Below are 26195 nucleotides of genomic sequence, written 5' to 3' on the forward strand. Positions count from 1 at the left end.
TTTCTATCTGTAAAGATAGACTGGAGGATGGATGTTCCCGTTCAGGTGCTCTTTCCAGAGAGCTTTCCACAAGGGTAGCTTAGTGGTGCTTTCCAATCCTTAGCAAAATATTCTTTCTGACAATATATCTGTGGCTCTTGCTGTTTTCTCTTTTTCCATAGGTTGTTCCTTTTTGCATTTTTGTTTTTCTGCCTTTTCTTTCTTTGGCTGATTATATCTGAACAGCCCCATATTTTATTCTTAAATGCATTTATATGCTATCCCAGATATTCTCTAGGGAGATGCTATTTCGATTAAGTTAGAAATAAACCTTAATTTTATAGAATACATTGTGTTGAGTTACTAACAAAGTTTCTCCATTATGAGCTTCTGTAAGTGAAACACTATACATAGATATGTGTGTATTTATATGTATTTGTATTTATAAAGATAACTTGAAAATATGATCCTGGAAATTTTATTTTCCAAGTTCTTTAAAGATTAAAATCATTCAAACGTATAAAAGTCCAGTTTCTTCACGTTTTCATGTTATTATTTTCATTCCCTCTTTCTCCTTTTCCAGGAGAGAGCCTTCTTGCCTTTGATGCCCTGAATACATCTTTCTTTCCTGTCCTTCTGTTTGTCACAAGCCTCATTCTCTTTGCAAGCTCAACTTTTTAACTTTCAGGGTTTAGCTTCCATTTTCATCAGATTTCCTCCTTTGCTCCCAAGGACTCTTTCTACTGCTAACTAACCTTTCTGCAATGTTTGTAGCTTCCAATCAATACTTCTTTTTCTTTAATCACCTTATCTAGCAGATTGATAGTTTACCTGTTGACATCAGTGCTGGACCTGCGTTCATCTTATATCTTTATGCTCTCCTTTCAGTATCACTTGCATATCAGCAGTTTACATTAGGTTAAAATGCAGGAAAGGGATTTATTATCAACCATATAAGATCTTTGATGAAAATAGTTAGAATAGACTGTCAAACTTGATGCCTTTTTCTCCTACAAAATTATGTATTAAGTCAGAAATAGGAAAATAGAAAGGAAAAGTGTTCTGGAGATTCTGCCGAAACATTGTGCTGAAATATTATGCAGATATACTGTTGAAATAATGCATGTTAAAAAAAAATAAAGGCAACAATTAGTAGAGAAATGAATGATCAAATGTGTGAGCAATGATACGGGCAGTCAAAGCAGCGGCCACTAGGATACAGCTGCTTGGTTATTGGTGTTGGGAGTGAGTTGTAAATGCTTGGAGAGGGCAGCAGTCTCCTGATAAGTACAAGACAGTAAATGAAACAGACTAAAAACAGCAAGTGAAGATGTGTTAAAATTTCTCAACCAAGCTGAGGAATATGAAATACATACCATCCAGAGAGGTCTCCATGTTCATTTCAGGGCTTCATGTGAGGATGGCAGATTGCTTTCCAGTATCGCCTTGCCTGTTACTCATTTCTTTCCGAGGCTTTCTACCACAAACTCAGACAAAACAAAGCACTAATCATTTCAGATGCTGACATGTTTAAGACTGGGTGATATATTTTTGTGCATTCCTGGTTTCTGTTTACTTACTCTATTGCTAAGATGACTTTCTGTTCCTGTTAGAATTGCAGAGGCCCTACGTCTGTGGGAGAACAAGAGGATTAATTCTTATTTGATCCTGTACTCGGAACAATCCCTGTTGGTGGTACTGAAAAGCAGTGGGAACTCAGAAGGATTTTTAAAATCCAGGCTAATTCTACAGAGCAAACAAAAAACACTTTTAGACTATTGATTAGAGCAAAATTAATTTGACAGTCATTGAGATTCAGTTAATATGAAGCTTTACAAGGTCTTTCACTAAGTGCTGACAATATTTTAATCCTCTAAGTTAGAAGTTACATAAGTTACTCTTTTACAAAAATATGTAGGGTCAGACTGTACTCTGACCTATATCAATAGAAATCCACTATAACTGCATTGAATTCTAGAGCACAATTTCAATCCTTCTGTTAAAATTGTCCCCTTCCAGGAGGCAACCAATGCCTCGGTTTTACAGTACATTTTAAGTAAAGGGATATTCATCAATATTTTAAAATTAGTTATACTAACTTGTTTAGCCTTGAAGAGTATTTTCAGCCTGATTTTTATTTAAAATGAAGAGAAATATTTGCAGGTAAAACCTTTAATGTATGTAACAAACATGAAGAATAATTTAAGTAATATTGAGCTGTAGTGATTTCAGCAGTCCTGGAACCCTCTTGGAATACAAGCATTTTCACTGAGTCTGAACTTCCTCAAAAGAGTTACAATATTAGATTATATTCATGTTAGAGTTTTTTTATTTTAATGAAAGCAAAAATACCTGATATAGAACTGTTTATTCTTTACCCTTGCACAAAACAGAGCATGAGAGAAGGTGAAATGAACTGCCACTTTTTTATTTCCTGCACGTTGAATTGTTCTGCCCATTGCAACACGAATGACAGCAACCCCTTACAAGGAAAAAGATCAATTGCCTCTTTCTGCTTGTACCTGTGTAAGCAGAACTGACTAGTTGCAGAATACAGTGGTTGCTGCATCCTCTGATTGTTACCACTTCTGATTAGTGGAACATCTCTGTGAGAGAAAAGTTTAACTGTAGTTGCTAGTTAATAGGACAAGGACTATCTAGGGTATAGAGAAATACTGAAGGACTGAGGGTGATTGAAAATCAGAAAATAATTATTTTCCCTAATGCAAAGTTCCTTCTCTGTTTAAGGAGCTCATAGCCAAGAGGATCAAAAAACCTTGCTATAGGTACTTTTGAATTTGCATTTACAGTTAAATGGTAGATAATTGCAAGATTGGCAACTTGTATGTGTGAACAGTAATACAACTCTTATATTCCCTATTATCTCAGAGTTCTATGTCACCATGAAAAACAAGCATCCTATAAAAATTCAGTTTCCAGCTCTCCTGTGTTCTTATTGTAGGAATGATAAAAGAGTAATGCACAATAACAGAAAGACAGACTGGCAGTGCCACTGAGATCAAGAGTAGAAAACACTTTCATGGGAACTTGATCCTTGACTTTTAATTTGGTGTATATTTAAGTTATATGTGAACATCTGTTATGTTATACACAGCATGTGTCATGTAGACACTCAGTAGCCTGTACATCTAAGTTAGAGTTAATTAGGAAGTCAGCATTCAAATATTTTTGTTTAAAAGGATTTTTTTGTTTATGTGTTTTATTGCTTTAAGTCAACATCTTGTTTCAACATTTTGGTAATTTCAGAATTGTATTTACATTTTTATATACCTTGTAAAAGTCTTTCATGAGTTGATTGAAATGTATTGTGACTTTAGATATGATATGAGACAAACATAATGTGAGTTTGTATACAAAGATTTGCATGTGTAAGTGTCAATTTAATTCATTTATATGTATTTATTTATTATACAGATTACTCAATACTCTATCAATAAGCAATTCCCAATGATTTTAGAAGCAGGAGTAGCATATAATGCCTTAAAACCTGCTGTAATGAATAGATTGAAGTAAAAGCTGAGTGTTGAGTTGTCCTAGTTATCATTTTTAACCCAGTCTGGTATATAAGTTCATATAACTAACCAATTCAGGAAGCGTTATTTTATATTGAAACTAGAAAACTTCTTTTTATTTTATCTTATTTTCTTGATCTGAAAAACTGCACAGCACAATACTGTTTAAGGAACTAATACAAAACTGCAGCCATAATAAGGAACATTTTGGACTTCTTTCAGCATAAGGACTGGATAGCCATAATAATTATGTGTTTATATTGTGATTCCTCTGTAATGTTATTTCTAATATTTATGTTTTCAAAAAAGTTTTTTTAAAACTTGCATGTAAATTAAAGGTATGCTTTGCTTTTTTAATTTAACACAAAAAACTTGTTAGCAAAAAGTAAAATTCTTCAGCTGCTTTTCTTTAAAATAGTTATTCTCAGTTGAAATGCTTAATTTTTAAATTCTCTTTAAAACTGCAGATAGAAACAATTAGTTCAGAGCTGGTCAGGTTGCTTGGAGGCTATATAACGTTTTCAGCTCTATCTAGCAATATCTTCTATGCAAAGTGAACAGGTTTTACATGACTTATAGGAAGTCTTCATGCTCAGTTTCTTTTAACCAAAGAAAATGTTATCTCTGTTAAACTGAAATATTATTGAAGTGCCACAAAACACTGGAAGTGAAGCTAGCCTTAAAAATGTAAATATTTATCTTTATAAAGAGACACACATAAATATTTACAAATATTTGTCTCTGTCTTACAGTGTGAGCTGATTGTGAGGTTGTAGTGCATAGTTACAGCTACATTACTGTTTTATAATAGATTTCTACTTCATGCAAATATTTTTTAACAAAAGGACTAGAATTGCTCATGGCCTTCAGTACCTTCCCTAGACTAGGGACGTTAGGGATAGGAAGTCCGCTCTGAAATGGCTTGCAGCAACATGAGGAGCAACATGAGGTTAATACAGCTCCTTGGTTTGCAATGGAGACCTCTCCATTTGGCCAGAATGGGCCCAAGGGTGGTGGTGTTAGTTTTTTTTTTTTTTATAATCAAAAGAAGAGAAGAAATGGATCAGTGTGTTCCAAAGTCACCTCTTGGGCAGGCCAGGGTTCGTGTCTTGCTGGTTACAGATTTAAATACTGGTTCATACTAATTTAAAATGGTGTTCCTTGCAACAGTGGCAAAAAGACTGTATATTGTCCTCAGCAGTGTTTTTCTCCAGTTTTCAGGCTTTGTTCATTTAATAGGCAGTAATCAGCATCTCCTTGAACCATAAGGGTGAGCCACAATAGAGGGAAGAGTACCCAATATGTACTTCTATGTCAGCTCAATTTCTGTGAATTCTTTCAAACCTGAGAATGGTTAAATTAGGCCTTTCCTTTTTTTTTTCTAAATTGTATTGCTATGTGTATTTAACATACTAAATTTCTCCAATACAAGCTCAACAATGTGTTATTGTCAATTTTTTTAACCTCGGTTAATTAAAATGAAGTTAATCATTTTTAATTCAAATTGATTATAGAGTTGAGAGTCTAGGATCTGACTTCATTATAATTACGGGATTGTTATCTCCTTATTGTAGAATGCTATAACTATTTGCCACCGTTTAATTAATTAATCCTGGCCATAACTTTCTGTAACCTCATCTTTTTTTTTTTATTTTATTTTTCAGGGTCAACCTGGTCCACAAGTAAGTGCTAACTCATCTTATTTTTACTACAAAAGTTGAGGCTAAATAAACAGTCCATGCAACTCAGATAATTTACAAATTATTTTGATGGGGTTCTTTTGATCCTGCTGTAAGACGTTAGAAACCAGTAACCATTGCATAATTCAGTAAGCCAAGTATCTCCCAAAACAGAAACATGGGGCTCCCATATGGTTGTCTGAGTTCCCTCAGCTGTTTGACCAGATGGTGGGGTTAACGACACAATTCTGAATAAAGCAAATCTCTTAACGATGGCTTGAAACTTTGCCACCTAACTTTAAAGCAAGATAAAATAACTTAGCAAATGTGTAGCAAATGTAACATTTCAACTGCTTATTAATCACATACTAATAGTGTTGCTATAATCCAGGCAGGCCTCAATTATTTTAAATATTGCACTACTAGCTATTTTGATTAATTACATACATTCCTTGAATTAGTTCTGCTTTAAGAACAGCAGACTGCTTTGTTGTGCAAACTGTAATTAAAGATGTGGAAATCCAGGCATCTAACTTCTAAGTTATTAATACACTGGAAAAGAGGGAAGTATCTGATATAGCAAAAATTATGTGTAAAGTATTTGAGTTACAAAAGGGTAGAAATACGGAAGAGCAAAATAAGAGGAAGAAAAGTAGCTAATGTTCAATCCAAACTTAGTGAAAAATGATTGGAAAACTAGCATTTGTATACCTAAAATACATTATGGTAGGTAAACTCTGGCTTGGGGAACCATTTTAGCAAACAGTGATGCCTGAACCAAAATTTCTGTGAGGACTTTTGTTGGTGTTTGAGAATCATAATTACAAATCAAAGCTTTACAGACTTTCTTGACAGTTAAGTTTTTTTTTTTCCTCTACTGAAAGGAAGCATTTTCCTCAGATTTTTTCATTCAAAGCATCATTTTCAGTTGAAAGGCAGGTTTTTTTCCAAGCTGTCTGTCCACTTGGTCAGAATGCCTAGTATCCCTGCTGTAACTTTTTTTGACACCTCGTGAGATACCAGACTCCATTTAACTGTATTATGTAAGTTGTCTAAATGATATTTGAAGTGATCACCCTGCCATACTATTCTGTTTCACAGTAGGCTTTTGATGCGTGACATAGGCAGAGGGAAATATCTGTAGCCTCTCTGTTGGGTGTCAGTGAGGAGACTGAACTTTTGTGGGCACTCTTGCTCTGAACAAGCCCTGCAGAGGAGCTGAAGGTTCTCTGTGAGCCTGTGGTCTGGCCTAGAGTTGATGCTGACTTGTGCTGCCACGCGTGTCCTTTCTCTGGATTTGGAAGCCCACCTCCCACGTTTCAGTCCCTTGGAGAGTACTTAATTCTCAGTCTCTGGAGCTTGTATCCCCTGCATGAAATGAGCTAAGTTAGCTGTAGGCAAAGCAAGATGGTATCCCCCAGTGGTAACAATTTTAAGAGCAGGAAAGCAAAGAAATCTTGTCACTGTGGTAAGAAAATTGGAGTGAAAAGCATAAGAAAAACCCTCTAAAAATCCCAAAGAAACTTCATCTCCTTCTGCGTGCCCTGGATGACCATACAGCAAACAATTGCAAGGTAGTAGGATTCTATATCCACAAGATTTAGGCTGAGCCTTCCTACATCCTAAATTCAGTAATTCCTCCTAGTGGAAATCCTCATCCCTGCCATTGCCATTGTTTCGTTGTTGTTCATTCTTGCCAATACTTACCATTATTCTTAACACTGCCTTTTCCTCCTTTTTGACTCGAAATACTCTTTTTGTGGTAGGGGGATGTATACTCAATTAGTTGTCCTGACTGGCTGATTGAGTCCAGAAATAATTTCTGGAAAGACACAAATGAGGAAATCATGATGGCATGAGCCACTCGGAGAAGAATTCAGCTCTGGACTAAAATGCCTCAACCTAGACGTTTGTGTGCAGGTGTTGACATGAGAGATGTCCAAGCACACCTTGTAGCCAGTGAAGGTCATGTCAATACTCAGTGCAGCTAGAGAGCTTTTCAGCTCACTGGAGTCTCGTAGGGCTTGATTACATTACCCACACATAAGTGTCTGTTGCTGTATGCAATGATCCAGGGCCTGGCCTCTGGCTGCCGCTTGTGCAAAGGTTTGAATTTCCCGTTGGTCCATTGTGGTAGGTGTCAGTCATGTGCAGCTGCCTTCGATTCGCAGGGAACCTCTCAGATGACACTGTATACATTCATGCAACTGTGAATTGCAGATCCTGATCATAGGCAACAATTAAACCTAGTAAATAACCACTCTGCTGAATTGCTCTTTAGGCTATATTGATGTCTGCGTATCCTACACATCTGTGTGTAGGCTGTACTTTTAGATGTCTTCATCTTGAACTGAAACCCAGATGCAGATAACTTCCACAAGACAGCATTTTTGAATGTTTTCTTGAAAGCTTCAACTGAAACCCTCAACGTTTTCTAACTTCTTGTTCTTTAAAGATTTTTAAAGTATTAACAAAGAACAGAAACTGTTCACGTTTAGACAAAAGATAAAATAAGTTAAAAATTCCGGTTTCCCATTTAAAAGTGTTTGTGGAAATTTCAACCAGCCGTGACAATAAGTTACCTTCCTAGTCTTGACTATGCCTGTGAAAGATCTATAATGAAAAAAACTGGTTGGCTTGCCTGAAGTAATGGCAATGACAAAAGAAGCACTTAGAAAGTTTCTGATGTTGTAGCCATGTAAGTCCATGCTAAGATTAAAGATGAATTGTAATCCTTTTTAAGCTTAGTCTTTTATTAACACCTATTCTTTTTTTGCAATGACTTTCACAAAGTAAGCTCTTAGCTTTACTCAACAAGTACATAATCACTGCATACAAGTATATTAATAACAGATCAGTAATCCTTCCTTTCTTTTTATATTTGAATTTACTTATTCTTTTCTTTGAAAATAACAATAATTTTCATTTTATGTTTTACTATTTCAAGTAAAAAGAAGCTTTATTACACACCATGGTTCTATTATATTGCTGACATTCATGGTATTTGATATGCATGTTGATATTCGTTTGATATTTGAATTCTAATATATGTCTAACAGTGGAGAACATGATAAAAACTATAAAATTTCTAGCATAACCTTTAAAAGGTAGAGCACCTTTTCCATGATTTTGGTTTTCTCATTAAAACAAAACAGTTTTAAATACCATATTAACTAATTTTCTTTATAAAAGAACAGTTTTCCAACATTAAACACTTTTGCTAAAGTTTAAATTCTTGCTTCTGAGTGATCTCAAAATACCCAGAGTACCTGGGTTTTCTTATTTAGAATGCCCATCTGTATTTAAATTGACCTGTACCAGAAGGGTTTGTTTGCCTTACAGTAGCTCCATACAACCAAATTCTGACCATGCATCTCCTATTTAATGTAATGGACGTGTTAACGATCGTCGAAGAACAGACCTCAACTTCTAGTCTAAAATTAATTCTACAGAGAATATACTTGCTGGGTAAAGAGAGAAGGCTTGTTATTTTTAGTATTTTTGTTGTTTAAAAATAAAGTTTATATTAATATTGTAAAAAAGCATTTAGTATTATAGTGAAGGAAGACAAATGCTCTTTTAGGAAATCCTACTTCAGTAAAACTACTAATAACAAGTAAGGTAGTTTTGGAGCAGGAGTTCAGTGCAACTTTGTCTCAGTCCAGCAACTGTTTTCTTCCTTGTGGTGCTATCCTCTCCATGCCTCTCTCTGTTTCAACATAGTTTCTCCCTCATGTCAGCATACATGATCACTCTTTATGCAGAGCTTTGAGATACAGCAGCCCTGCAGATGCCTCTCCCTTCTCCTGGCAGCCATTCAAATCTGCATTAAAAGTGAATGATATTGACAATAGATACTTATTTTCATGAGATTCTTATTTTCTTGTATTTGAAATTTCCATGGAAGTAATGGTATTTCAACATAAAATTTTCCAGTGTTGTGTACATGATAAAGGGTTGCTGTAACAATTCTGATGACAAATATTTGCATATGTCATTTTAAACTTCAAGCTTTAATGTATGTGGTGAGTATTTCTAAACTTCCATGGCAGAGACTCTGATTCACAGGTGGACGGACTATTACTGACCTGTACTGTCAACAGAGTTGGTAGGAACCATTTTAACTTTTATCTTCTATATATACACCCTTATAGCGCTACTCTTTGTCAAGGCATGAGAAAAATAGTTACTAGGACATAGGCAATAGTTTTGTTCTGTTTTGAGTGGTAGCAGTGTACATAAAGCATCTATTTACCACTTTTTAAAGAATATTGTGATGGAAGGAGAATCCTTGACTTTAAAGAAGATACGAGGACCTGAGAGCAGGACTGGAAGGCAGTTGTTAAAAAAAAAAAAAAAAAAAAAAAAAAAAGTGTGCTTAAAGTCCTGTTGAGTTTCCCCTGGAGTTCTGGCAGTTTGGATAGCTATCTGTACTCCAAGATTTTAAAAGTATTCCTCTCAGTAAATGCATATCACTCTGTAATGGGGAGGTCGATATGGTCAAGTGATCCTGTCTTAAGTTTTGATGATCTTTTAAGCTGTGATCAGAGTACACGATACATCCTATTGCTATGTATATGTGATCAAGATTTGATATGAAGTAGCCTGGCTTGTCTACTATTGTCTACTGTCACACCAAAACAACAGAAAACTCATGCCTCAACAAAACCTGAAGCTATCAGGGCAGTGCGTTTAGAAAATGAAAGTCAAAATGTTTTTTGCCAGTTAGGCCCTTGTTCTTGGATTTGCTTCTTTTGTTCTGGTTACCATAAATTGAGGTTTAAGGCCCATGTCCTTGTTCCTGGCAATTTCCCCTTAGGTATGTGTAGAGCCCCTCCACTGTGTGTAGAGAGAAGGAGGAAAGAGGCAAAATTATGAAGGACTGCAAGAATAGAAGGCTAGAGAAATAGTTCAGGACTACTCAGTCCAGAAGAGAAGACCCATCTTACTGCCGTTTTGCCTGTGGATGTCTTGATTGGGCATAACACCAGTTTTGAAGAGGTTATCAGATTTTGTCTATGCATCACCTTGAGATACTCAGTGCTGTACAGCTGCTGCTCCTGAGAGAAGCCCAGGCCACAGGCCATCAGCTGTTCTCATGCAAAAGAATGATCTCATGGGGTGGGTTTGTTGTTGTTTTTTGGTAGCAACTGGTGCCCTAATTTCCTTTGTAAAATCCTGTTCCTGCTGAAGGACAGAATGACTTAGTTTAGATATGAAAATGCCAGTCTGCTCTTTGACAGCAATTTAGCTGTCAAATTCTAATGTTTCGATTGTTAGCAAAGAATATGTACAGTCATTCAGATTTTGGTCTTCTAGGCAGATATGGAACGATGTTGTCCTTGTAATATACATGTATGTATGTGTTTAGGATGACACTAGACCAGTATTTCGTTGGGGTTTATGAAATTGCTCCAGTAAATTTTGTGCATCTTGGTTTCTTCATAATTCCTTATATAAAGCTGCAATTACTTATACAGAAATCAAAATTTAAGTTAGAATGCAATGTAAACTCTTGGGACACCCTGTTACAGTGATCTTTCATTTAAGAGGGGCAAATATCATTTTGCGAATTAAAACTTAGATTTCTTTTTTTTATTTCTCATGAAGTGACTCCACTAACATGTAAACGGTACAGCGAGCTACCTTATTGCTTATGTCCTGCTTCAGTCACATCTTGGCAGCTACTGTAAGTTAAGGAGAAAAGGTATTTTTGAAGGGGAACAGTTTGCTATGTTTCAAAAAAGAGAAACAACTATTGAAAGAGAATAAAATGACAGATTTGTCCTTTGAAAAAACTCTTAACTGAGTTTAAAACTTGTGTAGTTTTAAGTGTTCATATGCACACGGTATTTTTCTTCTTGACTACTACCACCAACTCCAAAGTCATTAGAGTTATACTTGGGCAAATGAAAATAAGATTGGGCTTATCTGAGGCTTTTGGCTTTTATACAGCAGTAGAAACAGATTCATGTAGTGTTTTTTAAAATAAATAATTAGTCTCATCTCTAACTAGATTGACATAGAAAAAACACACATATATAAAAGTCTGTTTCTTATTTGTGTCGGATAACAAGGTCAAATACTTGCTCCCATTGCAGCTAATAACATTTTGCTGTTAATTTTGAGATCAGAAATCAGTCTTAACTGGGGCCATCTCATAAATAAGCCAGTTTGCACCAAGTCTCTTGTGCATTTATCAAGCAGAGCTTTACTATTTCTTTACCATTGATTAATCAAATTTCCTTCCTTTTTAAAGGTACGTTAGAATCCCTAAACAAATTGAATTGAAATTCAGTGTGATTTTTCATTAGGGAACACTGAGCCCATATTCTCTTGTATACCTGAGGAAACAAATAACATCATCATGAGCTTTAATTTTATGTTACGTGCCAAATAAAAAGCAGGGGTCTAGCTCTTCTCTGTCATCAGTTTTTTAACTGTATACCTTTGAGTCATTTTGAACCACATCAGAGAATGTTTGAGGGGGGATCATGCTCAAGACTTCTTGTTTGCTGAGTCTGATGCGTACAGAAATGTATACAACTCCAAAGATGCAAGAAATATGTCTTCCCAGCAGAAATTAATGTGTTCGATTGACTTAATGTGTGTCACTCTCTCTGCTTTATATATCATAGTTTTGTTGAAAGGAATTCACAACAACAGTAAGCGCTTTCAAAATATAAACCACTTCAGTTTCCCGTAGTAGACTTACATGCACACGTAAACCAGGATAGCTGTGAATGTCTGATGTTAAGTGCCTGTTCAGCTAAGCAGATGGCATTAGTGCAAATAATAAGTCTTTGCTTTATGAAGAAGAGCGAGCACAGAGCTGACAGTTTAAGGGCAAATGAGACTGAACTATCAGTTGTGTCAAGACTAGGGAAGTGCTGCACACAGTCTTAAAAGTCTGAGAGGAATAAGTTACAGACATCAACAAGCCAGGAGATGTTGTGGCTGTGCTTCCAGCATGTTTTTGCTTATCTTTTCCCACCCTTTGCCAGCATGTGCAAAGTCAGATTAATGACTTCCCTATAGCACCCTACTAAGAGAATCTAGTTGGAGGCAAATGAAGACTTTTAAGAGCCCTGTTCATCTAATGTCAGATGGCTAAAGTAGAGGCCAAGCTCCCATCCCAACTCTTCTACTGTGTTAATTTACCTACTCTGGATAGGCATGTTTTGACATTACATTTTGAGTTATTCTCTCTAGAAATCTTGTGCTGAAATAATAGAATGTTCCATGGCATTTCCAGGAACTGGTAGTTTATTTCTTATTTATTTACCTTACTCAGAAAAATCTGTAATTTGAAACCCATTAATTTAACAATTTTGTATTCAAACTAGCTTTTGATTTTCCACAAACACATAAGTAAGAATATGCAAAAAGAGAAAAGACCATTCATTGTTCAGAATTCCATAGAGAGGGCTCTTCATGGAAGCTCTCAGCTCTGGGTGTCCTCCTAAAATAGGCTGTGTTGCTATGAATGCTGCTTCTTTTTCTAAACCTGATGAACTCTGTCCAGAATAGCTGTAGGTAACAGATGAAGAAAGCCTGGAGGACAATTCCTGGATTCTTGGAACTGTCTCAGTTGCTTGGCCCAATACTTCTAGATGTTGATTCCCTCATCTCATAGTTCACATTGTGACCATTTATGGTACTGTTACTCTGAAAAGACAAGTAATAGAATAAAAAATAGGTAAGACTCTAAAAGTCAGTATAAGGGGGACCTTTCATTTGTAGAGTATTACCATCTTTTCTGTATGGTAGCATTATTCATTTCTGAAATTAATTGGTTTTGTTTGTTTAAATAAAATAAACCTGGAGGTCTAATTCGATTGTTACGTATGTTAGCATAAATGTTAAAGAGAATCACATATTCCACTTATCTAGGAATTACACCTGTCACTAGTACATATTAAAGCCTAGATTTTGTCACAGCAAGTGAAGAACTGTGAAGCAAAAATGACTTGTAATCCTTAATTTGATATAGCATTCATTAGTTTAACAGAGTATATATGAGTACAACAAAGCAATTGCAAGCCTAGTACTGTGGTTCCGATATGAAATGTATAAACACTTGTCCAAGTATAATTAAGAACTCTGAAATATTTCTTGCATTTCTGAATCATCTACTTACCAAATGAACTTCGTATTTTCTTTGTTGTATTCTACAGATGGCAGAAATATAGTAGTGTCTTCTGTATTTCATTAGGAATTATGTCAAAGCAGAGTATTGCACTGTGTTCAAGAATATTCTATAGTATTTCACTATCCTGCTGCACGTGTTTTTAATTCAATATTAAAATCCTACTAGCTTATTACTCTTAAGAGTCCTCATGCTGTATTTCAGTTTTGAATTCCAGCTGTTTGTTGCAGATCCCAATAATCTCACTGATGTTAAAAAATGAAATGAAAAATTATAAAAATGTTCATCTCATAAAGCGTACAGTGAGTTAGAGATAATGCTATGATATCTAGGGCCTTGTTTTGAATGCACTAGGAAAGACCATCAGACATTTGTTGATCACCTGTTGTCAGTTCAGAGCCCTGTTGAATTTCTGTACCGGGAGTATTGGGATCTTGGAAGCTAGCCACAAGCTAGGACAGACCTGGGAGCTTTGGAATTTAGACTGTCAGCTGTAATTCTGCTTTGAAATTCTAAAAATGATATATTTCTATCAAATTTGAAATATATAAGGCCTGTTTAAACTATCTTTTCTGTGGGCAGCTTCAAAATTTGTATTTTCCAATTTAAAGTGCAGTGACATTTTTGTCAATAAAAATTGTACTTTAAGCAGCCTAAAGTACACTCTGAGCCTTAAATGTTATAAGAAATGCTACAGGTTCTTTGTATTAAATGGACAATGGCATGAACAGCTGTCGTGATGTGCTATTTTTTTTCTGTGAATATGGGTTAAGTTGTAGGAGCACAGCATGAGAGATGAGAGAAAAACAGAAAATATTGCAATTCCTTTGATTCCAGTGTCCTATGTACTACCAGTAATTTTATTAATGAGCATGGCATGGAAGTTGCCATTCTGTTTGTGAGCTATAATATGAAATTTTGCATTTGAAAAATGCTTTGGATGTTCCTGCAGTAGCGTAGAAGTTTCTAATAATCCTTATTTGCCAAGATCCATCAGTAGTGTTAAGATCTGTGAGTTGCTGAGAAACATTTAAAAAAATCATGAGTTTTCAGAAATACAGTACAGTAATATTGCCCAGTATGTCTGTTAGTGATCGTTTGCCAAAAATAATGAATATCCATTTATATATACATATGTGTAATTTCCCTGACGATACTATGAAATCTGTAGATTAAACTATTAGTCTTGAGGAAAAAAACGTTTTGTTTTTAATAAACTTTTGTGTTTTCTTAAATTGCTTATTTTTTAAAGAAAGATGTTGCTAGCCTTAAAGATTACAAAAACATCTTTATTCATCTCAATTTTGTAGATGCCTATGTATAAATATGCATGCTGATAGTTGATATAAATATTCATAAGCATTTATTCAGTGTTTCTACTCAAACTTTACAAATCTGGACAGTTCTCAAAGTAGCTCCGTTAAGTCTGTTGTTGTAGTTATCCTCTGTTGTAAATGAGGAAATTGAGGAAGAGAAATTAAAGGCTTGGTGGTTCTGCTAGCATTCATGGGTCTTATATTAACATGCATATTATTTTATATCCTAATTTTTGTGTCTTTTTATTTTTATATACTCATTGACTTCAGATAAATTATCTGTGAGTAAGGATTGACAAGTCCCATCAAGACTACAGCTGCGACTTAGAATGTCAAGCCTTTGCCTCTTACAGCAGTGACTTGCAGCTCGGATAGTCTGGAGACGTCCTGTGGTGTCTTAGTATCTACAGGGTTGCCTCGGACAGATTTGTGTAGTGTAGCTTTTGTCATTACATTTGTCAGACACTGTTGCTTATCATCCAGTTCTTGTAAAGGCTTGTGTGGGTAGCAGTTTAGGTTGTGATGTGACTGGCAGGCACAGGAGCTATTTAAGGGACTATAGGATGTGTAGGGGAGAGTGGGAAGGAAGGAAGGATACGATTATCGGGGGAATGTATGGCAATATTTGACTAACATACATTTTCCCCATGCTTTAGCATACTCTCCAATTAAAAAAGGTTACCTAGGTTGTGAAACAATTGCCTTCCCAACCACTCATGATTTATGTAATCTTAGCACACCGCTTCTATTACAATTGCATTTTATAATAGTTTTGTAGACAACACTAAAAGCATATATAAACCTTTGGCATTCTACTATCTTGAAGGAACAAATGTGTCTTGTAGTGAGCAGTAAAATTTGGAAAAGAGAAAACAGCGTATGCACAGGATGAAATGCCTTTGATATACTGAAAGAAATCCAGAGCATCACTACTGAACTAAGTGTAGTTACTCTGGATTTGCTGTATTGAGTCCAAGAATGGAATTGACCTCCTCTCTTTGAAAAGGTTTGTGGTAAAATCCAAATACTGTAATTAAGTTATGTAATTAAGTAATGTGAATTCACATTGTTCTGAAACTCTCATCTTCCCCTGCTTTCTTCCGTTATCTGTTTTCTTCAGAACGCCTGAAGTTCACCCTGTTATTCATGAACAACTTGGCACATTACACCAAATGATTTAAGGACACTGGCATCTCAGCCAAGTTGCCTACCAGGCCACTATGCAATTGGGAAGGCACCCCAAGTCTTTGAATTACAGAAGCTACTGTTAAAATTTTAGATTAAAAAGTGACAGAAATATTAGCAAGAACTACTGTTCCTGAGGTGAGAATAAGTTCCTCACTCCCAGCATGGATCTGTTTTCATATTGCACTTCTAGGAATAAATGAGAGCTGGCCAAAGGGTAAAAATCTACCAAATAAAGTATAAAAAATTAAGTGTATTTTTTCTTTATCTCAAAAAAACATGGAAAAAGGATTTTATGAGTTTGATTGGAAGGAGGTGTAATTTTTCTCTGGTTAATTTCTGTCATGTTGGAAAAGAAAGCCAGAATGTGCTTCCATGATCCCTGCAGTTTTATAAGCCCTTAATTCCACTGGACACTGTTGTTCTTCCTTTTAAGTCTTTTTCTTTTTTATTATTATGTTTTTTCAAAGTTCTCTTTTGGTTCTGGAATATACTAATTTCTTCCGTAAAGTGGAATGTCTTGATCAGTTTCAAGGCATCAATACCTAATACAGCTTCTTAGACCAGGGTTCAGATGGATACAATACCTTTGAGCAAAATGGCTCTGTATTAAATGGCTGCTTTTTGGTACAGTCCTCATGGGAGAGTGCAGAAAACTACTCTGGAGTTGTACTATGCTATTGTTGTTCTAATAAATGGGGATAATTGGGAGGTTAAGCAGTCCTGGTTATTTTTCCTCCTTTGTTTCATAGCCCTTTTAATGTTCAGTGCAAAATAAAAGGTATGAAGTCTGTGGCAATAAAAACTGTTTATAGCTAAAATTCCCTTCGCAGTTTAGTAATTTGACTCTACAATAAATGCAGTTCTGTGAAAAAGGTGAAACAATCTGCTTTGATAACTCTTTGCACTCTACTACTTCTTACTGTAAAATTTAAGAATTTCATTCTTCTTTGTCTTCCTCTCCCCTAGACATGCAGCTTTACAGTTCTTTAATTTATTGCTATACGTCTTGTATTTCAGTGGGGTCATTTCTGTTGACTGCAGTGAATATTTATTACTGAAAGTACAAGGCCCTACTCAACTGCACTTTCTCTTGTTGTTGGATCTTATCAACTTTCCATGACTTCTAATAAGTATTCATCTCTTGATAGCAGACTCCTTTTTGCCTATTCCATAGTTATCATGGTATATATTGATTTTTTTTGTCACTTGTGACCTAAGTATTCAAATACTGTGGGAATGTTGGTATAGAAATGCAGTCTTATACTTAAATTTTGCCACCAGTGCATGCACACACACATTCCTGTTGTAGAAGATATAGCAGGGATACAAAAATGATAAAAAAATAATTTGTTGCATAGTACTCTGGAAGAGGATGGAATGGGACCCCAAGTATCTATTCTCAGCATGGAGAAGCAAGAAGAGGAAGATGTAGGGAGGGTCTATGAAAGTAAAGGAGTGCAGAACAGCCTTCTGAGATACTGAAGGATGAGTTCCTGAGTTAACCTCAGTAATACTAGTCCCCAGTGGATAAGTAGTGAGATAGGGATCTGCTGCTTGGTGGGGGAGGCCTGAACCCATGTGGATGAAATGTCTCATCTTTGGGATGTTTTATAAAACAGCTCTTGAGCACTGAAATTGGCATGTTTGCTGTGCTGTCACTGTAACTATTATTAATATTAATTAGGGATTGAGCTCTAAAAAAATCCTGAGACTGGGTTAGAAATAGCAAATGTAATAGTAATAGTAGTAAAGGTTTTCTGTTTTGTTTGTTTTAGGTATTCTGACTGTGTAGGGCACACGTCAGTTGTGTTTTCAAACTTCTTCCTGCAGTTCTGAGAAGCAGCCAGAAATTTGTGTATTTCTGTCTTTCTGATGTAAGGCAAGATATTTATGATTATGTATTCCTTGCATCTATGGTGTTACAGAAGACAGAAGCTCTAGGTGTTTCCTTATAAAAGGAGAAACGTAGCAGTAACAGATTTTCTCATTTCTGCTTTTATGTGCAGTTTTACAAGTCTATCAGAGTGAGATTTCTTTTGTGGTATTTTATTACAGTATTACATCAGAACTGTATGATCATCGGTAAACTTCTGGTTATCTAGCAAGCAGGAGAATAGGAAGGTACACTTTGGGTAAGGAAATAAGGACTCAAATTCAGGAAATGCTTGTATGTACAGAGCATTAAACAATAAGTGGTAGCCTGTAGTAGCCTGTTACTATATTGGTCTTGCTGGCATGTACTGCTGCTCAGTTCACAGGACAATTAACAGTTGATTCAGATGATAATATATACTTACATTCGTTTATGCTGAGAGTAAAGCGGATTCTTGATTGATAGTACTCGGGCAATGGGTTGTCATAGACTTTCTGTACTGTGGAATTTTTATAGGACTATTTTTGTTGAGATTTGTGGTTTTTCAAAGGAAAAACTGCATCTGTACAAGAGGAAATGAGAGGGTGAAGAAAACGTCCTTATTGATTAAACAAAGAAAGCAGGTATATCAGATAAAGGAAGAGGAGACCTCTGCTAGCAAGTTTTTTCATGGCTGACACTGAGCCATGTGTTTGTTCCTAGTTACTGAGCTAATCAGTTAACAGTGACCCATTTGCAAAGTGTGCAGTTAGCTGGTGTTTTTTATGAGCAATACTATAAAGCTGAAAAAAGCAACCAATCCTAATCTCAGCAAGAGCATTGCATTAGAAATGAAGATACTATCTGAATTACAGCTATTCTAATGTACACCTCTGCTTTCTTGACACATTTTAGGTAGATCTTGTTCTCCTGTCTGCAGCTTATGAACCTTTCTAATTTATATATTGGCATAAATTACTGAATACAGTTCTGTGAATTTATGACAGGATCTATTAACATTCATATCAACAAGAAAATTTTAACTGAGCAGTGTATCTAGATTGTTGTGTACATCAATTTTGTATCTCTCAGAGCACATCAATCTACAGAGTGTTTACTAAGTCAGACATGAATTACAGTGTCAAATATTCAGGTTTCCTCTTCTGTGCACTGGAATGTTGTAAGAAATAGAAATTGCAGAATATGAGGAGAGCAAAGGGAAGTTTAGTGGATGAATTTCATGAAGTTCAGTGATAGAATTTGTTCGTTTTCCAATGTTTCACCATAAGCCAGTCATATCCTGGGGAAGAATGAAGAATGTGAAGGAGGAAAGAATATAATTTAACATGTAGAAGCTATGTAGTTTCATTAGAAATTCTTGCAAGCATTTGTAAACTTGATGCAAGGTGAGATGTTGACACTGTAAACTAGCAAAGGTGGACATCGGTGACAAGCATGGCCAATTTCAGCAAAAGCCAAAACCATACTGCTCAGTAATTCAGGGCATGCAGAGTGGACGTAAGACTGAAATGAATGTAGGAAGTTTGAAATGATGCAGTGGTTCTTAATGCTCTTGTAACTTTGTATCTTATGCTTCAGCTTATTTGATCTTCATATTTTGCAGCAGCTATAGGTTAGCCTCAGTACTAGGTAAAAGTAATTCCAGAGTCAGGAGTTTGTAATTTGGTATAGGTGAAAGCCATGAGCCAAACTGCAAAGGAAGAAGTTTGACTCGTAACTCAGTAAATTGGTTGTTACATGCAGAAACCACAAAATAAGCCTCAGGAGCTGAATTAATGTAGCTAATGTATTCGTTGTCATTTAATTGTGCAAATATGATTGAATCCTGTTGGCAAATTGGTTTCCTTTTTGAATCTGCCAGGCTAGATTGTATCTGGTTTGCTTTTCTCCTTTCCACAAGGCCACTATTCCCTTTTGCTGTCAGTTACACACTTACTATGAGTGCGGTAACTGCTTATAGAGGTGAACATATCATATGCTGTTTCATCCTAAATGAAAACAAAACCTGCAAGCTGTATTCAGTTGTCTAACTGCCAGGATACTTTAGCCCGCAGCTATAGCTCTTCTATAGCCAAGTGTTGCCTGGGTCTTCTGTGGTAGCTGGTCTGAGCTGCTTGAATTAAGAGTTCAGGTTCCTTAGGAGCCCAAAAGGTGAATGGACCCCACTGGGGCCTGGTGCTGTCATGGTACAGCTGATTGTACTCAGTTGGTATTTGCCGGTTTGCCCTGGGCACTGGCAGTGGCATCATTTGGGTTAATTGAGAGTCACTGAAAGCCTTAAATCTGGATTCCTCTGCACTGACTTTGTAACTTTCTATATAACCTCGAAACATTACTGTTCTGTTGAACCCCTTACTATCCTCAGATCTGCTTTCCCCTCAGTGACTGGGGCCTCTTTTATAAGTCATGTTACAACTTGCTGTATTATAGAGGCAGACTTACAGCAGCAGGAATCTGTGGGGAATATATTTATAAGAAAATGAAGATCATTTTACATTTGAAAAGATTTATAAAAACAATATAAATCAAGTACAAGCTTCTGAGGTGGTCCTCTGAATATAACTCACAAAACTGTAAAGATGGCAGTGGCAGCAAGGCTGAAATTCAAAAAGTAGCACCTTTCTGTTAATGAGTTGTGAAATGCCAGTTATGTGAAAAATCATGCTGATCACACTTGGATAAATTTCTTGTTAATGTTGCCTGAATGAATACTAGAAGAATTGGTTTTGTGTTTTCCAGTACTATGTCCTCCTGCCCTACTATTTCTTGTACAACCATTTATAATACTGTAAGGATTTCACCGGAAAATGGAAATAGGATTTTGATAGCAGTGGAAAAAAAAGGCACCTGCCTGAACATGGAATTGACCCTGATTTCAGCTTTATTTTTAGCTTGCAGGTGCCTGGAGGCCTTTTAGTCTGCTTTAGAAGACCTTGTTTTAAAAACAGTAGTATTTGTTGCCTAATTATGAATGCAGGTATTGCATGTGTTTGTGATTTATAAGGCCTTGCTTATGTGGAACAGGCTATAAACTCTCTCTGGAAATGTATAGTAGTCTGGAGTAGATAATTACACTTAGAGAAAAGAGCCTCTGTTTCCAGTGAAAACACTGTAAAGTTATTTCAGAAATGTTCTGACCTCGGCCAGTTCATATAGCTTACACAAAATGCTTTCACATTTGTGCTGCCGCTAGCAGCTTGATCTCTGCCATCTCACAAACGAAAACACAGAAATCTCCTTGGGAAAAAAGCGGGATGTCTACACTATGGCCTACAAAGCTAGCGTTATTTTACTCACTCTGTTCTTTGTGTCTGTACTTTAAACAGAAGAAACCTTGCCTTCCTTTAAACAAATCAGTCTCAATTCACCCTCCACCCCTGCAAGCCTAACACAAATTTTTCTTGCTCCCTTCCCCCACTCAGTGTACAGATACTAATAAATTCTACAGTAAAACCTTGAGAGAATTTCTCAGCATAAATGGAAAGAAGATGTCAAAGGCTGAGGATAGGAATTTTCTTTTTAAAGTTGCAAAAACAATAGAGAACAATTGAAATAATGAGAGGAGAGCCAGAGATGGAGGAACAAGCCATGAAAGAATTGCATTAATATTCTTTCAATTAAACCCCACTGATTCCCTTCACTAGAATCTAAGAGAGCTATTTTTGTTTGGAATTGTTTGTTTGCTTTTCTAGACTCTTAGTGGAAAGCAAAAGCATTACAAATACAAGTGCAGAGAGCTGTGAGAATGTTCACACCATAAATGTTCTTTTGGCTTTTTGAAAAGCTGATTCTAACTTCCAGTTCCAGAGTTGTCATATATTGATGAAGACTTTATATGAAAATCTTGTATCCTGAAAGGGAGGCTTAACAGAAGCAATAGTTTGTAGGATTCAGGGTGAGCAAACACCAAGCAGTTACAATTACTGGCTTTGCACAATAGGGAAGAATGAATAAAAAATAAATTTCTAAGTATGATGTGGACAGGTAATTTTCAGAAAACTCTATAAAGAGAAAGGAGAACAAAATAGGTAATTCATATTAAAAAATGTATTTGAATATGGCCTGTACTGCCAGAGAACTCTTTTAACAGAGGAAAATCTGGAGGGGACGCAGAGATTGCCTCTGTAGCTGGGGACAGCTGAGCATACTGCCAACATTTGTACCAGGGAGGGAATTTAGGAGTCCCATGGATCTGCTGGCTGAACCACCTGTGCAAGCACACTCTAATTTGTTTGTGTTCCAGTGAGCCAGCTCAGTCCGGGAGCTTGCCTGATCCGTGCCATCTTAGTTTACATCAGCTGCAACATTTGCAGAAGGCACCCCTGAGAAAAGCTCTGAGCCAAAGCATGTCTGAAGCAGCACTTTCCTTGGGTATAAGGATGGTATTGAGCGTCCGGATGAAGGCACTAACATTTTCCATCATTCCAACAAGATCCCCAAGACAACATCTGTCTGTAGTCTTGGTTCTTTCACGTTATTTATAATTTCATGACTAAGACTCAGAAATAAAGTTCTGACTATAGCAGATCAGAGTCATGTTATTTGCAGTTCACAGTCAGTAAGATATTCATAGCCAAAAACAGGATGGTAGTTAAGGAAAATAGAACTTAGCCACAGCGTTTGCTTGTTTTCTTTGTTCATTATAAAAAAGTAATAACAACCAGCATTCAGCAATTTTAATTCTTTGCATTCTGTAGTTACTGTGTTACCATTGGTATAATTTTGCTCAAGAACTTGCAAGTCTGATGGCACATGTGCATATGTTTTAAAGTGGGCTCCTGAAAAATTGCCACATTGTAATGTAATGGAGTCCTGTCAAAGTATGGAGATTAAGATGCTAACAGGGGAAAATGCAGTATGCAGTTTCCACTTTGTGTATATAAACCTGTGCATTGGAAAGGGGCAATCAGGAATCAAGTATGAAAAAGAATAGATGTAGAGAACTTAAAGATGCAGCAAGGTCATTGTCATTCACCATGTTTTTTTGTTTAATTTGTTATTAAAGAGCACAAGTTCTTGCATGGCAGCACAAAGGGGGCAGGGGGCATCATTAATTGAGCAGATGGTCTCCACTCAGCTTGTAGTGAGCACTGGCCTTCCTAAAGGAGATGCAGGGAGGTCAGGCAGCAGACTTGTTTCCATGTTCTTTGCAGCAAACAGAAGAGATGGCAGGCTGTGGAAGGAGAGGCATATACTTTAACTCCTTGAAAGATTTAACAGCAGATACTTCTTTCTGGCATGCATTAGAAGCCCTTAAAAATAAGCAGAAAATTGACTACAGGAGGAATTCTCAAAGACTTGCATGCGGTTAATCACATCTTTGATACACAGCAGTCTTACCTTCCTTCCAGTTGCATTTATGTGTACCACAGGAATTTTTACTAGTCCAAACTGTGAAATCGTCTCAATCCACTCAGCTCAACAAGGTTGCAGTCTGTTATATCTACTTGTGTTGCTGGTGGCAAGATTTTCTTGTTGTTTCCCCTTACACACACACACGTGTGCGTGCAGATGCATACTTCCTGTTGTAACAGTGGGCCCTGGTCGCTTGGATGGCTCCTTTTCTTGTTTCCAGCTGTTCTCCTATATACCTCAGCTCCTTTGTAATGAAACACCTGCATATCTTTCAAAAAGCTGGGTGCAGAGTCTGCACTGTGTAACCAGACAGTTCTCTGCACACTGGTAGCATTTTATTCATAAGATACTGACTTGAAAACTAATGTTTTAGAGACCTTCTGGTAGCTTTCTGGGAAAGTTCTCAATAAAAACAATAGTAAAGGACCTCTTGCTTTTGCGATACTGTCACCTTACTGTTTGGTTGTCTGATGGTAAATAACAATCACTCTTATTTCTGCAAAATTGTGTTATACAAATTTCTCATAAAAGTGCTTATTTTACCTAAAACAGCATGCTTAGACTAAACATCAACTTCAGTGTTTCCAAAGATAGGAATGAAAACACTACTTTTAGAATTCCTAATCCATTTTTCCTTGGCAATATAAGCTAAGAAGGGTGCCAAAATACATGGCAGATTTATAAGCCTCTGAATTTATTAGCTTCACTTGCAAAGAAGTTTTACAGTCTTAGAAAACATTTATCATCTGGTAGGAGATAAACTGTTGTTCCTAATTGAAGTCAGTACAAATTTTGCCATTTCAGGCATAGTTTTGCTTCTCCAAGTAGTCTGATTCCACACAGGGGGTCAGTGTACTAATCAGGAATTGACCACAGTGTCTGTTACTAATACTGTGAAGAAGCTGTCTCTGGAGTACCCCTGGGGTATGAAGTGAAAAAACTCTAAGGAAAAATACTTTCATGAAGAAATCACAGGTTTGCTCAGGTCTGTTTCTTGCAGTGTCCCTGGACTGTATCAGTGTTAATAATTTATCAATTTAATTATTTTTTTCTGTTTATTTCAGGGCCCTCCTGGTCCAAAAGGCGAGAAGGTGAGTTGATGTATGGGTGATGCCTACAAAGTGAATGGAAAGCCCTCCCAGCATGAACTAAAGACACAGTTTATATTGACACAGTCTAATGTTAGATTATGTAAGAGAGCTGGGTAGCACACAGATGCTGTGTTAAACCTATCATCTCATCTTTCCACTTTGCAGGGAGATCAAGGTGATCAGGGCCCTCGGGTAAGCATCTTAAAAAAAATGTTACACTTCCCCTTCGCTGAGTAGCCAATTAGTCTTTAGTGCAAAACTAAATTAAATACAGTGTCTGAGCTAATTATGCTTATTAGCTGCATTTACCCTGCATGTTGAAGTAAGTGTTTGCAGGAGAGTAATACTGAATATGACCACATAGTGTCTGAGAAGATTTGAGTAACAATAATAAATAATACATGAAATTATACAATTCCAGTATGGGTGGAAACGCCTTTCACAGTGATTTTGCTCTGCTGCGAAGAGTTGGCTTTCCTAACCGGACCTTTCAGTTTCCCCAGCAATGTTTTCATGCCTTGCATGGGCTCCCATAATGCAGAAGGCAGGTGGCTTTTATTCTAGATTTCATGTAAAATGTACCCAGTATTTAGAGAATGATTAAAAAAAAAAAAAAAAAAAGAAAGTATGCATGTATTAGCTCTTTTACCTGACATGTATGTATTTGATATTACAATAATAACAATATTATCACATCTAAAATGTGTTCAGGCAGTTAGAGGGAACATGCTTTTGTGGTGGAAATACAAAGGTTCTTTTAATCTTAAATATCATGTTTATTTTAACAAGAAGAATACAGGGGTGAACATTCTGATAGATTGGCTGTGCCAGTTCATTCTTCTTTACATCTGTGTTTCATTATAAAATTTCTAGTTATATTGTTCTAATGATGCAGTTGCTCTGTTCAGTTGCATATTTATAAATTTTTTTGGAACAGTGTGTGCCATGGAAATTTTTTCTATCAAATGTTAAATGTTTTGAGTGTATAATTTCACTTTTATTTTATTTTGTTTTACAGTGAATAAGATTGTTTTAAGTTACAACATATTTATTTATCTGAATTTGGTGCCATCTGTGTTGTGTTACCTATAGGATTCAATTAGGCCTGCTGTCATCCCTGGTGACAGGAGTGCATGTTGTGGAGACAGAGGCCTAATAATAACTGTTTTATTATTTCAGCTGAAGCTCAATAGAAGAATTGGAAAAGTACTTAAATAAATAAAAGGGAAATTGTGAGCAACAGTGAAAACAACACGTTTTTATCTAGACTAGGATATGCAGATTGAAGGTTCTGAAGTCTGTGGAGACTTCCTTTTAGTTTATAAGCAAATAAAATACACTGCAGAAGCTCCTTTAGGCTGTATATTTCTGTGTGTTCTTCGCCGCAGATCTCATGGTGAATATAAGGCGAGTGTTGGAAGGAGAGTGGAACAGAATCTCTGTAGCTTCAGAAAGCATAAGTGAGAAGCCTGTGCCTAAGTGCCTGTCGTTAGTGGACTTGCATTCTGTTAAATTGGTGCTCATGAGAGCAAATTTGATGGAGGTATCAGAGAAGGATACAATAACAAATAAATACTTTGCTGTGAGGAGTATTATGTGTTTGAGGATAGGAATCTGGAATTCTGAGTGTTGGAGAAGCTCCTAAGGAAATACTCAGAGGTGTCAGCACAGAAAAACAAGTAAAGTGGTATCAAAATATGATGATACTGTTTGTTGCTCATGCTAGCATAAAATGGAAGGACAGAGGATGGTTTTGAAGGAAGGTCAAAAGTGCCATAGCTTCAACTGATCCGAAAATCTTGGTAGGGGGTTGGAGAGCTGGAAGAACTATGAAGTAGAGAAATATGTGGTAGGTTTCAGACCCACGGCTGGAAGTGCTGGCTATATCTAATAAAAAATAGTGCAGATTTGTTCAGTATTATCTTGTTGGCAGATTGCCTGCAGGGACTGCAGTGGAATATCTGATACACAGGGACTGTTGTGTCCCACTTTGCCAGGATATACTCCCTGTGTTGGAGGGTATATCCACTGG

General features: G+C 36.4%; 1 protein-coding gene across 1 annotated transcript in view; it reads left to right on the forward strand.

Annotated features, from left to right (window-relative positions):
* COL25A1 (collagen type XXV alpha 1 chain) overlaps window positions 1–26195 on the forward strand; it is a 286790-nt gene that overhangs the window by 181661 nt on the left and 78934 nt on the right. The window contains exons 5-7 of the mRNA XM_062574954.1: window positions 5177–5194; window positions 24137–24163; window positions 24329–24355. Coding sequence (XP_062430938.1) covers window positions 5177–5194; window positions 24137–24163; window positions 24329–24355 — 72 coding nt within the window. The remainder of the gene's footprint in view (window positions 1–5176; window positions 5195–24136; window positions 24164–24328; window positions 24356–26195) is intronic.

Source organism: Rhea pennata, chromosome 4 (genome assembly GCF_028389875.1).
Source record: "Rhea pennata isolate bPtePen1 chromosome 4, bPtePen1.pri, whole genome shotgun sequence".
Lineage (NCBI taxonomy): Eukaryota > Metazoa > Chordata > Aves > Rheiformes > Rheidae > Rhea > Rhea pennata.